The sequence below is a fragment of the Euprymna scolopes genome, chromosome 2 (genome assembly GCF_053919585.1).
Source record: "Euprymna scolopes isolate OS-2025 chromosome 2, ASM5391958v1, whole genome shotgun sequence".
Classification (NCBI taxonomy): domain Eukaryota; kingdom Metazoa; phylum Mollusca; class Cephalopoda; order Sepiida; family Sepiolidae; genus Euprymna; species Euprymna scolopes.
Window position 1 is genome coordinate 150,139,869 of NC_136483.1, and position 15,776 is coordinate 150,155,644.

The 15,776-nt window shown below is 33.9% G+C and overlaps 1 protein-coding gene across 2 annotated transcripts in view; it reads left to right on the forward strand.

Annotated features, from left to right (window-relative positions):
* Positions 1-14,545, forward strand: part of LOC145297600 (5'-3' exoribonuclease 1-like) — a 194,008-nt gene extending 179,463 nt beyond the window's left edge. For both annotated transcript variants that reach the window (XM_080143661.1, XM_080143669.1), the window contains 6 exons: positions 3,104-3,383; positions 6,799-6,877; positions 7,104-7,211; positions 9,917-10,061; positions 11,211-11,464; positions 13,920-14,545. In XM_080143661.1, coding sequence (XP_079999787.1) covers positions 3,104-3,383; positions 6,799-6,877; positions 7,104-7,211; positions 9,917-10,061; positions 11,211-11,464; positions 13,920-14,300 — 1,247 coding nt within the window. In that variant the 3' untranslated portion in view covers positions 14,301-14,545. The remainder of the gene's footprint in view (positions 1-3,103; positions 3,384-6,798; positions 6,878-7,103; positions 7,212-9,916; positions 10,062-11,210; positions 11,465-13,919) is intronic.
* The last annotated feature ends 1,231 nt before the right edge of the window (positions 14,546-15,776 follow it).

Sequence of the window (15,776 nt, forward strand, 5' to 3'; positions counted from 1 at the left end):
CAGATTTGATGTACGTGTTCTATTTCAGATCAGGAGTAAAGGTTAGGTCCAGAAGTTTGTCAAAACATGGAATCTCCCAACGAGCCATTCATTTCAATTGATGCCAGATGGGGATCAGAGCATTGATGATGTAAAGATAGAAGCTTGATTTTAGATGCAGTAAAAGTAACCAGCCACCTATTTCCCCATTCTACCACGATCTGACATTGAAATTTAACAAAACAGACTCTAGTTACCTCCCCTGCTTTCCTTAAGATTTGGAAGAATTGCAATTTATACGATTTTTATTAATAATTTTCTTAATCACTTTTTGCAATTTTTGGATATTTTACTAATTACTCAACAATTAAAAAGATACCATTGGCTTTAATCGAAAGACAATTTTTGGATTTTTGTTCTCATTTTGAAGAATCACCGTTTTTTTTTGTTTGTTTTTTTTGGGGGGGGGGGTAAAAAAATTTTTAATTTTTTTTATTAGATTCCTTTTCATGATTGCATGATTTTAATTATTTTCTGTCCGTAGAAATTTGTAACGTCAACTTTCATCGTAAACTTTCACTTTTTTTTTTTTTTAATTGTATTAATTGAAAATGTTTTTGTTGCTGTTTCTAGGAATTTTTTTTTTCTTTTCTGTGCTTTTTTTTACAATGACTCTGACTTGAATTATTTCTAGATTCAAATCTCCAAAATTTTATTTTGAGTAATATAGCATTATTTAGAATTTTCTCTTTGAAGTAACATTTTTCCGTTTAAGCAACTGAATTGATGTGTAATGAGTTCATACAATATGAATGGGTGCACGGCGCCGTGCAGCATGGTTGAGTCAATTCAATGATTAACGAAAGAGGTGTAGAGTATTGGAAACTTGAAGAGACTTGTTACTCAGACTCCAGGGAACATGACATGTTATTGTCAGTGAGCAATCTACCAATGGTAGCCTGTGTGAGGACTAGTGAGTAGATAATAATAATAATAATAAATGTTGTTTGAGTCTAAAATATTATATAAGAAAAAGATTTTATTTAGGTGATCTATAAATACTGATTTCACAAGCTCTTAACATATTCAGCAGAATTAGGCAATTAGTTGAAAAAAAAAAAAAAATGTGTGTCAGCTTTGAAAAAAAAAAAAGTGTCAGCTTTGAAAAAAAAAAAAAAAATCAAGTCCTACAGAAAATTCCGACTCTGAGTCTTTACCTTAGAGATAGGTGTTAGCTAAAAAAGATCTAAGTTGTTCTTTTTAAATATTTTTTTTCTGTCTATTCACTAGAATTAAAATGTAATAGTTATTCGGTCGCAGAAGTTCTTTCCCCCAAGTATTACCCTCTTCTTTTTCTTTTTTTTTTTTTTTTTCAAAATAGGGATTGATCTGCCCCCCCCCCCCCCCCATCATTTTGACATCATTTTTGGGAAACTTCTGATGAGGTTATGGCAATTACATTTATTTCTATTCCAGAATACTCCTGAATTTTTCCAACATTAAAACTGACAATTTGTTATTTGCATTAATCGGACTATTGTTTTCATTTTGAGTTTTATTTTCACAACATCTAAAAAGACACGTGACATGATAGTTCTTGGGAAAATTTGGTTATGCTTTACACTCTTTTGGAGGTTGAAGGGTTCAATTCTTAGTGCAGGTAACACTAAAAATACAGTTGCGGATTACTTTGGATTTCTACCAGGGTGTCGGAGTCAGAGGTTTTAGCTGGAGTCAGTTGGATTTCTAAAATTACTAGGAGTTAGATTTTTTTTATCTGACTCGGACTCCATTAAATCCAATAAATTTTTTTTTTTTTTACATTGTTCTCCTGTTTGGTTTTACGATTTGCACAATTTAGCAATTTTTTTGTATGGTTTTGCTTTTATTTTTGGAGATATATATCATATTTTGTACTATACTGTAATGTTTCTACTTCAAGATATTTCGGTCCATTGGATCACTGCAAATTCTGTCTGGGAAGCTGTTGTCATTTTGGTTGTGATATCACACAGGATCAATGGAAATTCTGTCTTTGAGTGAGGTCACTGTGGTGGATTATATCGGATAACAATCGGATTGTAATCCAAAAGTTATCCAGTTCCTGAATTAAATGCAATTTGGTAATCTGATTAGCCCGGGATTGATCCAGAATTATGATCTTACCCCCAAAATACAGGCTTAAATCAATAAGAAGCAACCCATGCTACTAGAGCCCTTTATAGCTTTTTCCTGTGTTCCTTTCATCTTCATTCCATAAATTATCTTTTAAAAAATTTCTTCTCTGTATGTTTCTTTACTCCCTTCTTCTGATGAGAAGCGTTTGGTTTCGAAATGCCATGGCCTAAAGAGGTTTCCCTGTCTCTAAATATTGTATTCCCTTTTGAACTGATAGAATAATAAATTTTCATTGTAAATTTTTTATCCCTTTGTTATCTTAACTTATTTTATAAAGCTGGTTGAGTGTACATGTGAGTATATCATACAAGTGAATGTTAAACATAAAAATAATATACATGAAAAGTATTTATAAAATGCTTGCTGAATAGGTGTGGGAGGCTGATATATGGATCTGCAGAATAGATTTCCACGTAGGTGTCGGGATTCGGAGTCGAAGATATCAGAAATAAGTCTGAGTCGGCATCTTAAGAATTCTAGGAGTCGGAGTCGGACTTTTACCATCTGATTCCGCAACCTAGTTGTGGCTAATCAAATGAGAGCATGTTATTCCCGTGGATTAAATAAAGGGTTCCATTCAAAATTTCGTATAGATTCCCAAGTTCGACAGAAAGATTCTCAGAGTTTGACAAGATACACTTGAAGAAGGTTGGAGGTTAGATCGGCCGAAACATTATGAAAATAATACTCAAGATGAGAAAAGTGGTTCAAACAATTTAAATAATACAAACTAAAACTGACCTTGTGTTTAACTTTGACCTTGTGTAAAAGAAGAAAAAAATTCACTCTGATAACTTCTCTGACTCCTTCAAAAATTACCCACTTCAACTCCCCACGTGTACAGCATACATATTAGCTATTATGATATCTTTGGAAATATTCCACACTTACAGCTTGTTTTATTATTATGCATCATACGTGTTCTCTTATCTTTTGTTGTTGATAGGAGCGAAAGAGCAAGCCGTTTCTCAAGCTAGCCTTCAGCAACCGCAAGGCTGGAACCAATCAGGTGCACACACTCTACAGCAGAAACACCCCACACATCCAGCTTATGTTAATGTAAGCACAGCAAACCACCTCTTGTTGCAAGCCAGGACAGCGGGAGCTCACACCAATGCTGCAGTTGCCGCAGCTCAACAACAACAACAACAACAGTTGCATCGGGGACCGCCACCTGGTTTGCCGAAACATCAGAAAAACTACAATTCAAAAGTCAATGTTCGAAGGTCAGTCATACATATTTTTTATTTATTTATTTTTTTTTTTTTTGATAAATAAAACTATGGAATAGTGGATAAGCATGATGCAGACTAATAGAAATAAAAATCTGTCGCGACTTTTCGTGCATTGAAACAATGGTCATGAGAAAACATGTGCAAGTGATTTCCTTTGAAATTAATGCTACACTATCCTCTCTTCCTCCTGCTTGGCTTTGATGCTATATAAATTTCATGTTTTAAACACCTATATTTATTTTATATATATATATATAATTATAAAACTCAAATGACCTTGTAACAGGCGTTGTAACCCACATCCGGTTTACGACTTCCGGTTGTGTATGCATCATCATCATGACTGGCTCCTTGCCCAGACCAATGTGACTCTTCCTCACCAGAGTTTCCTGTCTTCCATTGCCTCAGATCTTCAGGTTCACAGTTGGTGTTGTGTGCTATTTGCTGGATGTACATGGATCTAGGTCATCCTTTGCTTGCGCGTCCGTGTCGTGGAGTCCATAGCTATAGATCACTCACCAATTCATGCTTGCTCCTCAGACAATGACCAGCAAATCGTAGGCGTCTTTCTCTGATGGTATTAGATATGGTAGGTAGGTTGCCATAAAGTTGCTGCTTCGTGGGATGATTTTGCCAAGATATATTTAATACTGTTCATAGCATATGGGTGTATGTGCCGTCTAGTTTTCTTTCCAATCTTTTGGTGAGTGTCCAGGTTGTAGCACCGTAAACAAGGACAGACTCTACCACTGCCCTGAAGAACTGCCTTTTCAGTTTGTTAGTTAGTCCCAAAGTCCATACTGAATGCAGCCCATCCAATGCGACCCATGCTTTTGAGATGCAAATTTCGATATGTCTCTGGAAGCTATGTTGCTGCCCAGATATGTAAACTCATTGACTTCTTTCAGTGTTGATCCAACCAGAGCCTGATCTCTCCTTTCACATTGAAAGTCATAAACTTTGTCTTATCTACATTAATGTGGAGGCCAATGCAGACAGGTAGGACAAGGTGTCAGTAAAGTGATAGTAATACAAAAATTTTGGTATATTTGTATTCTAACACCCACCCACCCTCACACATGCAAATTATGCTATATGTTTTCCTACGCTTTTTAATCATATGCAAAGACAAAGAAAAGGCATTAATATTGTAACATATGGAAGGGGGCAGATCCCAGTAATTATATAAACAAAGTAAATAGGATTAAAAGTATTTATTAAAAGGAAAAGGCTAGAATCGAACCCAGTATTCAAAAGTGAATGCATATTGCAATCTCAGGAATTTAGTGAATTGACCATTGTGTTTAGAAATAACTAAATAACGATACAACCAGAGTTCAGAGTAAGGACAATGGAAAACAAAACAGTTTAGGAATTTTCTTTGTGTGGCCAAAGTTGGAAGTCATGTATACAATATTTTTGAAGGATAATGGGGTATGATCCCGCAGAGTCGAGATTCTATTTATAAACGATGTTGCTATGAACTGACAAATCAAATTAATTCACGTTCTGCTACCAACCAATCAGAAACCAGAATTGCTCCATAAATATTAAACCTTTTCTGTAGCAATTCGCATGTTTTCTTGGTGTCAACATGTGAAGATATTTTTGTTCTGTCTCCTGAGAACCAATCACCTCCAGGACTTGTATAAAACAACTAACCATCGGAAACTGTGCTGAAACTAAACATGGCTTACAACTCTAGATACATATTGCAATCTCAGGAATTTAGTGAATTGACTGCTGTGTTTAGAAAAACTAAATGATAAAACAAGAGTTCAGACTTAGGAAAATGGAAAACAAAAATAGTTTAGGAATTTTCTTTGTCTGGCCAAAGGCATGTTGGAAGTCATGTACGTAAATCCACGTGAGAACATTCACGTTGCTGGAGCATGTCTTTGACGTCACAAAGAAAGATATTTACAATATATTCAGAGAGTCAGTTCAGTCAGGAGTTTGGGGTCAGGTCAGAGAGGAGAGTTGCGTTAGCTGAAGTCCTTTTGGAAGCAACCAGAAAGGGAAACAAGAAAATGTAGAAATCTAAAGGCAATTGAATTCCTGATCATCTTCCAGCCAATTAGTGGAATAAACATCTCATCATATATTTTGTAATTCTAAGTCTTTGTTTGTCATCTTTCAACCATGAAATGTAATGTGATTTTTCTCTATCGTATTTGATGATGCACTTTGTGTTCCACAGTGTTAACTGTCCCCACCATCACAAGTAATGTATTTCCTCTCTGTGTTAAAAAAAGGAACTGTATTTCACGTCTCCCTCCTCAATGTTAACGGTATCCCTCTTTCAATAATGAATGTTTATCATATATGTAATAAGAAATGTCATCGCAATCATCGTGATATACGCAGTATATAAATGTCTCCTCCCTAATAGGCCGTCCCTGATATGTACCTGTCAGCAGACACTGATATACACACCCGACTATGTTACAATATCAATTGAAAGTTAATATTAATAGTAAAAATTGTAAAGTACAGCCAGCCTTGAATTATTTACACCTAGTACAGAAACACAGTGTAGACTGATTTATTGTTTATGTAAATTTTATTTATATACGAGGGACGTTCCAAAAGTAATGTCTCCTATTTTTTTTTATTCTGCCCGAACGGATCAGAGAGGATTGTAAATTGCATTGTTATGATGACTGAACTTATGCATTGATGACCTAAAAGTTTCATCTCTCTAATGCAGATATTGGCTGTGTGAGACTCTAAGAAAGCAATCCCTGTCATGGACTTGAGTCAGAAGCAGAGATGGGTTATTGAATTCCACCATATAGGAAAAATTGAAGCAACCAACCAACATTCACTGGCACCTGTTGAACATTTACAAAGCCGATGCAGTTGATAGCACAATTAGGAGATGGGTTTGTCAATTTCAGAGTGGCGACAGATGTGAGTGACAAAGCATACTCAGGACTTTTACGAGAAAGTCATCAGGAGACTGGCAAAAGTGCATAGAGGATGGCAGTGACTATGTAGAAAAATTAATACTAGAGTACAAAAGGTTTTATTGGTACTATTCCTGTCTTTTTAGCTTTGCAACATTTTGAGATAAAAAAATAGGAGGCCTTACTCTTGGAATGACCCTCGTATACACACACATATATCTTACTGGCCGGACCGGGACGTTTTGAAGTCAATTAGGTTTGATCAATTTGAGGTAAACCCTTCATATCAGACAATTGCTATTTATTTGGACACTGTCAGAGTTCCCCCTTTTTGGGGGAACTGGTTTTTCCCCACACATTAAAAGATGACCTTGTGTCTACTTTGCTTTTGTGGGGAAGCAAATAAATGCAACATGTATCTTACTTTATATATATATATATATATATATAAAGAGAGAGAAAGAAGATAATTTTTTTTTTTTTTTTTTTTTTTTCAGGAGTAATGTTGCAGAACTTTACAAATGGTGTTGCCAGGCTGGAATTGGTCAAATAAAATATGATTACAGTGGAACGAAGGTAAAACTTAAATTTGTTTTAGATTAAAAATAAAAATTTTTCTTTTTTTTTTTATTAATTTTCTGATCATTTTTGTAATTTAATTTTCTGATAATTTTTGTAATGATGTAAATCTGTTTTTAATCTTATTCTGACTGTTGTCCTCTTTCGATCCAATATGAACCTGTTTACATTTCGTACCCTTCAACATGGGTTGTAATTTTTTTGTTCTTTAATTCTTTTGCAGAATCACATAACAGCCCAAGTGACGTTACCGAATGGAGTTCGAATTCAAGGTTCCGTGTGCCAAACACGTGAAGAAGCAGCTGAAAGTGCGGCAAGTATGGCGCTTTTGGTAAGTGTAAATTGCTTTCTTGTCATTTGTTTTCCTCTGCTTAAATGGTAGAAATTATGAACAAGCAAATCTCATTTAATTTTGTTTTTAGTTTAATATCTATATAATAATGTGTGTGTGTGTGTGTCTATACTTTTTTTGTTAATTTTCTTATTTTGTTCAAGCTGAAGATGGGGTATCCTGCTGGATGATAGACATTCACCTGCTACCTCACACATTCCAATCGAGAGATCTATTTAAGATTCTAACCATCTCTTTGAGTGCAATTGTTTGAATCTCTCTTGCACTTGGTTCACCAGGTATATTTGCCAGGTAGTTTTTGAAATTCTTTTTTATGTATCCAGTTTTTCCTATAATTACTGGAATGATAAGTTTCAAGACCATGGTATTTCGCTATATTTTTCTCTCGTTTCTCTTTGTGTGTGCATGTATGTGTGGAGATATATTTGTGTGTGTGTGTGGCAGAGCTCTACAAACAAACTTATCTTTAGTTGACCTTTGACAACTAAATATTTTTATTTACTAGCCAAATAGAAAAGTTACTAGTTAAGCCCACATGATTTTTAGAATATGACATCTTAGTTCTGTGACGAGTATGTATATCAAAGATTTTTGTGTTTTTTTTTTATAATTCTGAATATACAACAAATTTTATGCTGATACATTCTAATTTCTTCAGATATTTTTTAAACAGCCTTTGTTAAAAAAAAAAAGAGTATATTCTATTAAACTTTTATTGTTTAAAAAATTTAACTTTGTTCGTTTTATTAAAAAAAAAATTGAAAAGATATTTCACTCGCAATGTAGAGCCTTGATATATATATATATATATATATATATATATATTTAATTTTTCTTGCCTGATGAGATCTATTATGATCGAAACGGTCTGCACGTTGTAGCAAGAGGGTCAGTACGGCTGCTGGCAATTCTAGGATTAGTATCAGGAATATACATACACATCTGAACTCAAATCATTGGCTCTTCCTTGTATGAAATTCATAGCAAGACCTTATCTTCAACAATTTGCCATGCAGAATTTTCATGAAAAAAATTTGTGTGGAACACATTACCACATGACTGCTTTCCTGCCGACTACAACTTGGTCATCTTCATAATCAATGTTAATAAGTATTTATCATAAACCACCCTTTAAGTAATCATAGTTCATCACAATTGATTGACATCTCCCCAATTCATTAACCCGTCCTTTAGTTGTATTTGGCCTTGATAAGTAACGACTCTACAGTACTAAAAATTATTAAATATAAACAAAAAAAATACCATTTAATTTTACTTTTAGTTTAGTATTAATAAAATCTGGAATACAAAATGTATGGAAGTTAAATCTGGCAAATGATGGTTGAGGACATGCGTTGCATGGCAAGAAATATGAAAATGATACAATTTTAGATCTGTTGAGTTTAGGAAGATTAAATCTGGACAATATATGGAAATGGAGTCTTTGATGGTATGGTCATGTTGGAAGGATGAATAAGAGTTTTGGGGTTAGTAGGTGTAGAACAGTTGTGGTAGCAGGGTCAGCTGACAGGAAAAGGCGAAGGAAAACATGGGAGGAACTGATTAGAATGAATTTAAGATGTCTGTTTCTAAAAACTGTCCTGTACACGCTAGCATGTTAAACAGAAGATGATGATGATCATCAGCATCATCAGAATTGTAATTTTACTTTTAGTTAATATTACAAAATATAGACAGTAAAATATTTGATTTTATTGATTATAACATCGACAAATTCACTTCGTTGACATCAAAGCAGCGAAGATGCTCTGTGAGAAGAGTTTGCAGCTGAACCTACCCCAGCACTATATAAGGGATTAGGGTTTTTTAAATGTTTTTAAATAACAGCCTTTTTTAATACTATTTAATGTTGTATCCCACGTGAAGTCAAAAAAGTTTATACAAATATTGTAGCAAAAATTTGAGCTCAATTTTTTTTGATCAACAAGATTAAATTTAAAAAAAAAGCTAAGCTTTTTATTTAATCAAACATGCCTAAATGAAAGTATGCTGCCTAGATGTACAGTTTGTTCTCAAATCTTCTAGTCTAGTTTTCTAGATTAATTTGATTGACTTGATTTTCCCCCCTCTACAAAGACATTATAGCAATGCAAGTACAGGTACCATATGTAAATCCAAAATGATAACACGACCTGCCACTACCTGGCACATGTTTTCTGTAAATCATCAGCTGGTTTTATTCAAATTCATAGATTCTCACAATTTATCCAAGCTGTCACTCTTCCCAAAGTCCTACTTACAGATGGTAGGAGGATACTTTACTCAGTCTTTATTAAGTCCTTTCACTCTCCCATATCCACCGTTAAAAATATGTCATAGTGTTCAATTATTAGACACATCCGTCATTATTTCATTTTATCATTACATGTAATTAACATTCATCAAACACTCATTCACTTGGTAAATGTTCACTGCCCCTTATCATAATTAAATAAATCTATATTTAACCAGCTGGAACAATGGTTAGCATGTTTGTTTTATGGGCTGGGAGACTAAGGTTCAATCCTTGGTCATGTTATACCAAAGATTTAAAAACGGATACTTGATGCTTTCCCTCTTGCTTAAACATATAGCATTGTGAGAATTAGGGAGCCTTTTGGTTACCTTTGACTATGGTCGCTTACTTTACCATTTTTTCCATGTCTGTTTTCTTTTCTTTCTAGCCTGCTACAAATATGATGCTTCCTTATCCATTTGTGCCTCATCCAGGGTTGATTCCATCTGCAGCCCAACTGGGACAGCTTCCACAACAGTTTCCGTCTCCAAACTCTGCCTTCAGTCCCGTTGTTCCCCGAGGACCCACACCAGGTAATAATTATAAAATTGTAGTGTTGGCATTAAGTGGCACTACACGAATTAGTTGTGAACGGTCAAAAAGGTTGGAAAGAACAGGAGAGAAAGCACTAACCGGACATCGACTGAATAAGTGTGAAGAGGACAGACCTTGGTGTCACCAAAATTTCAGTGTACACTAATGGTCATTGTCAGTGAGAAGTCACCAGCAAGTGGCTGTGGTGATAACACAAATTTATATGCAAAGGTTATCCAAAGGGGTAGAGGGTATTGCAAATCTAGAGAGACTTATGACCCAGATTCCGGAGTAGAACATCCGTTATTGTCAGTGAGTAATCTCTGATGATAACTTGTGTGAGAACTCCAAGTGAGTACAGATAATAATGATAACCTCACTTCATCAGACAAATAAATTCAATGATGTATCAACCTTATTTATGTTCAGACCCTTACTCTTTTGGCTAAGATCAAAGTGTAGTATCTTTTTGTCTCTGGCCTCCCCCAAATTTTATTTATCTTGGTAGAGCAATACCTATTCTCTTATTTCATCTATTTTCTTTTCCCTCCCACTTAGATCTGACTCCCGTTTAGAGAACAGCATACTTGTTTTTCCTGTTCTGAACAAACTGGAAAAACAGTGGGCAGTTTTTTATTTAATGAAATCTTTGTATATAAATATATTTATGAAGAAGTAAAATTTCCAGGAAATTTTGGATTATCTTCAGTCAGACATCTAATGTAAATGTGGTATTGTGGTGACTGAAATGATTCTAATTAAGAGTAGCATGAGCATCTTAACCACTTCGGACCAAGGATGATCTACGACATCCATTTTTGTCTCACACTAGTAAAAAATTATCTGCTCTGACCTAGGTCACTGCTCTAAAAAATTATCTGCTCTATAACCCAGGTCACTAAAAATTATCTGCTCTAACAGATAATTTAAAAAATTATCTGCTCTAACCTATGTCACTAAATTAGAAATCCTTCTAGACGGAGGCAATTTTTATTTTAATCTAGTTCCCCTCTTTGAGGAGCTGGATTTTTCTCTACTTTAAAAACTGATGTTGTGTCTAACTTTGCCCGTATGGAGAAGCAAGTAAATAAGTAACATGTTCACATTCAGATATTGTGATTTTTTTTGTTTTGTTTTGTTTATTTAAGGTTGGGGTTTGGTAACGCCAAACCAGCACTTGCAGAAAATGTCCTGGTACACACCTCCAGCCAATCTGTCAGGTACAGTCAATACAGTTCCAAATGCCACATACCAGTCCAGCAGCACCACTAGTCAGTTTGGTAACAAACAGCAGTTAATAGGAAATACATTGGTATCGACTATGACACCGACGCAGGCTCTTTGCAATGCCTCAGCATCTTTAAATCGTCCTGTTGCTAATGGGAGTTCAAATGTATCAGAGGTAAATATTTATTATCATCACTTTATTTTATCTTTATTTTTATTTTTTTTTTTTTTAATAGACATACAAGAAATTCTACATAGCATATACACACATGACTCATTTATATAGGGCTAGCATGGGTGCCTAGCATTGCCCAAGTGTTTGGAGGTGTGTGTTGAACAAAAAAAAAAAAATAAAGTGGTAGTAGGCAGGCAGGCTGGAACCCGTACTGCGAAGGAGGAAAAGAATGTGGAAAAAAAAATGTGACGTCTTCGCTGTTGCGCCCATCGCCAAACCGGAAGTGGCGCAGGTTTAAATTAAGGCTAGTCAATCGAAAAGTGGGAATGACTTTCGAAAATATCGGCGAAAAAAGCGACCCCTTCCTTGTAGAAAAGTGCTCAGTTGAGGATGAAGGAATTAATGTTTGTAGCCAATTTTTCAATATTTGTCGTCCGAAGGGCCGATCTTCAAAACTATACCAATCTCGTGAAAATCTGTCATTTCTGTCAAAAGTTTTAGGCAAACATACATACATACAAACATTTAAACAGACAGGTGAGATTTATATTATAGATGTTTTTTTTTTAGAGGCAGTGAACTTTAAATTGACAATTTCACTTTTTTTAATTGCAAATTTGGCAATCGCTTCTTTTTAAGTTCAGCTTGGTTTTCGCAATTCGTCATGTGGTTTCAGCAGGACGAAGCCACATGCCACAATCAATTTACTGAGAGAAACATTTGATGAACGAATAATTTCATGAAATGAGTTTATGATTTTCTTTCAAGTTATGTAAAGTCCTGTGTCTATGTTGACAAACCAGACGCAATAGACCACTTAGAAGACAACCTTGAATGCATTATTGCCTTAATGCAATTAATTTAATGTGTAGAATTGTGAAAATTGGATCTTTAGATTACGCCAGATAAGTGCAAGCTGCATGTTCAATATTGTATTTAAAATTGTAAATGGCAAAAATTAATTTTTGGAATAAGTAACATATTTTTATGATAAAAATATTTTTCTGTGATTTATTTTAATTTAAAGTTCACCGTATAAGCTAAGAAAATAAGTAATTCTCTCTATATATATATAAATGTCTACTAGGCCATGAACTGTGAAACTTCTGGTGCTAAACTAGGTTAAGCTATGTAAACTGCGGAGACCATGTCAAGCTGCGAAGCCTGTCACGATATACCGTGTCGAGTTGCAAAGCCTGTTGCCACACAGTGCATTGCGACAATCTCCGCAGCTCGACACGGTGCATCAATCTGCAAACCCTGTTACAGCACACTATGTCAAGCTAGGTTTCCTTTTTCGGCAAAAACCCAAGAAAGTTTATTACTCTCCCCCACCCCACCCCCATATATGAACGAGATTCTACATCTTGATTGCACAGGCAATGATCATATACTTGCAGGTTTCATCTGAATTCAGTGTTTGATTCCCGCACTAGTTGCAGTCACGATCATGTGGTCTTTGTCACTGCTATAACAAGAAGATTCTCCCTTCAAACAAAACCACAACTCTGATGTAAAACAAGTAATAAGGTTTTACAATGATACTTTTTGGTGCTTATGTAGATTCATGATCAACGCATTTCAAGTTAAAACATTATTACGTTTCTACGTGTCATGTTGTAATTAGTATAAATTAAAAAAAACTATGAAAAATGATTCAGTAGAAAAATAATTACAAGTAAAAATAGAATTTATAGAATCATCGAGTTTTATTGGATGTTTTAATCTGCCACCAATTCAGTATTAAAAAAGGGAGATAACCCTTGATTTAAATTGACACGATCTTAGAATGTGATTGATTTTTTTTGTTAAAAATAGATCTAGCATATCTACTGGATTATTTTTCATAATTTATACTAATTTCAACATGACGACACGTAAGTACGTAATCTTTTCACCTGAAATGTGTTGGTTTAAACGATCACTACTCTACACAAGTATCTATTTTTTTTCGTCTGAAGAATAAACATATCTTTCAACCAAACACAAAATTGACTACCTTAATGCCCAAAGGCCAATCTGTCTTTAAAACCCACAGAAACCCAACTGATCTTTCTGACCTATCCTACTAGAATATATATGGATATTGGTGACCACTCATCCACTTCATTGCAAAGGCTAATCTGCTTTATTATTGGGCATAAAAGCTTACTAAACAGATAGAGCTCACCATTTGGGATGGTCATAACTTTTGGAAAATCTCAAGTGAGTCATAATCACAAAGTGTCTCATATCCAAGAAAATATTTCAAAGAACCAGTCAATTTCTTGGGTGATTACTCTTTTCTTTAACGAAATATTTTTCCCATTACAGGCTTGAATGTTGATGGCTTACAATATGTATATGGTGTAATGATTTTATATTTAGTCAATATTTCCTGATATATTTTTTTAAATAATCTGATAAACAAAGTATTTTTACATTATTGTTCAAATGATCTCTTTTTTCCCCCCAGAGTACGACTTCTTCCCAGTCCTCGAAAGTGACTTCCAATCGTTCCCATCCGGAAGAGAATGTCACGATGGTCAAAATGATTCACAATAAAACATCGGTTTCTCGGCACTTGCCTGAAGGGAATCACACCCAACCCCTGCAGACCACCACCTTTACTCCTGTTACTTCCAATTCTTCTTTCACGTCAGCTCAAACATACCACAAAGCTGAGACGTCTTCAGAAACCTCTGCATCGGAACAAAAATCAAATATAGATACAAAACCTCTGGACATGAGCAGCTCCAATAAAAGTGAGGCCAGTTCAACAAAAAGCCACCGTAAGAAAGGTCGTTCAAGAATAGCTGCCAACTTTAGTGCCGTTCCACCTCCAAGCACGAACTAAAAGACAGTGATTGTGTCGATGGGGTTTTCCTAATTTTATGAAAAACGTTTTTCATAGGTTTCTCAAAAAGAAAAAAACGGAAACTAATCAAAGGCAAAATTGCATCTATACATACCCCACTCACTCTCAAACTCTGAAAAAAAAAAACAAATGACTGTCCTTTTGGAAAGGCTCAACATTAAAAAAAAAAAAGATCTTCTGTAAAATAAAATTATGGACCTTTTTACAAAATAATTCCTCACAAATGCTGGAATTAATGTTGTTCATAATATTTTTTTTCTTTTTTTTTTTTTTTTTATCAAATAGATTTGCATCCTGGAATGCGCCATGATCAAAAGGAGACATTTTGCTATCACACTGTTTTTTATACAAGTCCAGAATTCAATTTGATTAAAAAATAAAAATACAGAAAAATCTTTATTGATATACATATTTGTCATGAAATGAAAATGACATATTTCAAAAATCACCTGAATTGATCAAGTAGTTTTTTTTTGTTTTTTTTATCTAAGAAAATTAAATTTCATGATGAATGTCTTGATCCACCATATTTAATAAAGACAACTAAATCTGAATTAGAGATATTATAATCAGCTTTGCAATGGATATGATATGCTATTGATTGCTAAATATCATTAAAAAAAAAAAGATTTTCTATAGTAAAAAATCTACTTATGATTTTTGGAATATGACATTTTTCTTTCCTGATAAGTACACACAGCAAAGATTTTTCTGTAATTTTGTAATTTTTTTTATTAAGTTTAATTCTGGATGAGAACCATTGTTTTTCTACATTTGAATAGTAAATATCACAATCGATCATATACAAACATCTATAACATTGCATTCACAGATTTTATAAAAAGGTTTTATTTACAGAAAAATTTTACTATAATAACTTCGAAAAAAGTTTTATGCAATGTTTGAGCTCTACAAAAAAAAAAAAGTAGATTCTTGTCCAGAATTTCCTCTATATTAGAAAAGAAAAAAAATTCTTTATGATGTACATACCTGTGACAAAATGAATTTATCATATTCCAAAAATCACATCAATTGATGTTTTGATAAAGAAAATTATTTTTTCAGGAATTTGTGAATCTTGCAAGTTTGAATAATTGAGTCATCTCCTTCTGCATTGTTTCTTTTGGGTTTTTTTTTTTAGATTGTTTTTAAAATGGCACAGGACGAAATATCTGAAAATTTGACTTTTTATTTAAAAATTAAACTTCTTGATCAATTTACATGATTTTTAGAATATGGCATTTTCATTTTGTCACAGATATACAGATTTTTCTTTATTTTTGTTTTTTAATATAGGCATATGGTTCTGGACAAGAACCAAAAATTAAATAGTTTTTTCAAAATTAAAACCAAAATGTATTAAAAAAATATGCACACTATAAAAAAAAGTAAAGCATTTTATTAAAAATATATTTTTTTTAAAATTGGATTTTTCGCTATAGAAATCTTGGTTCT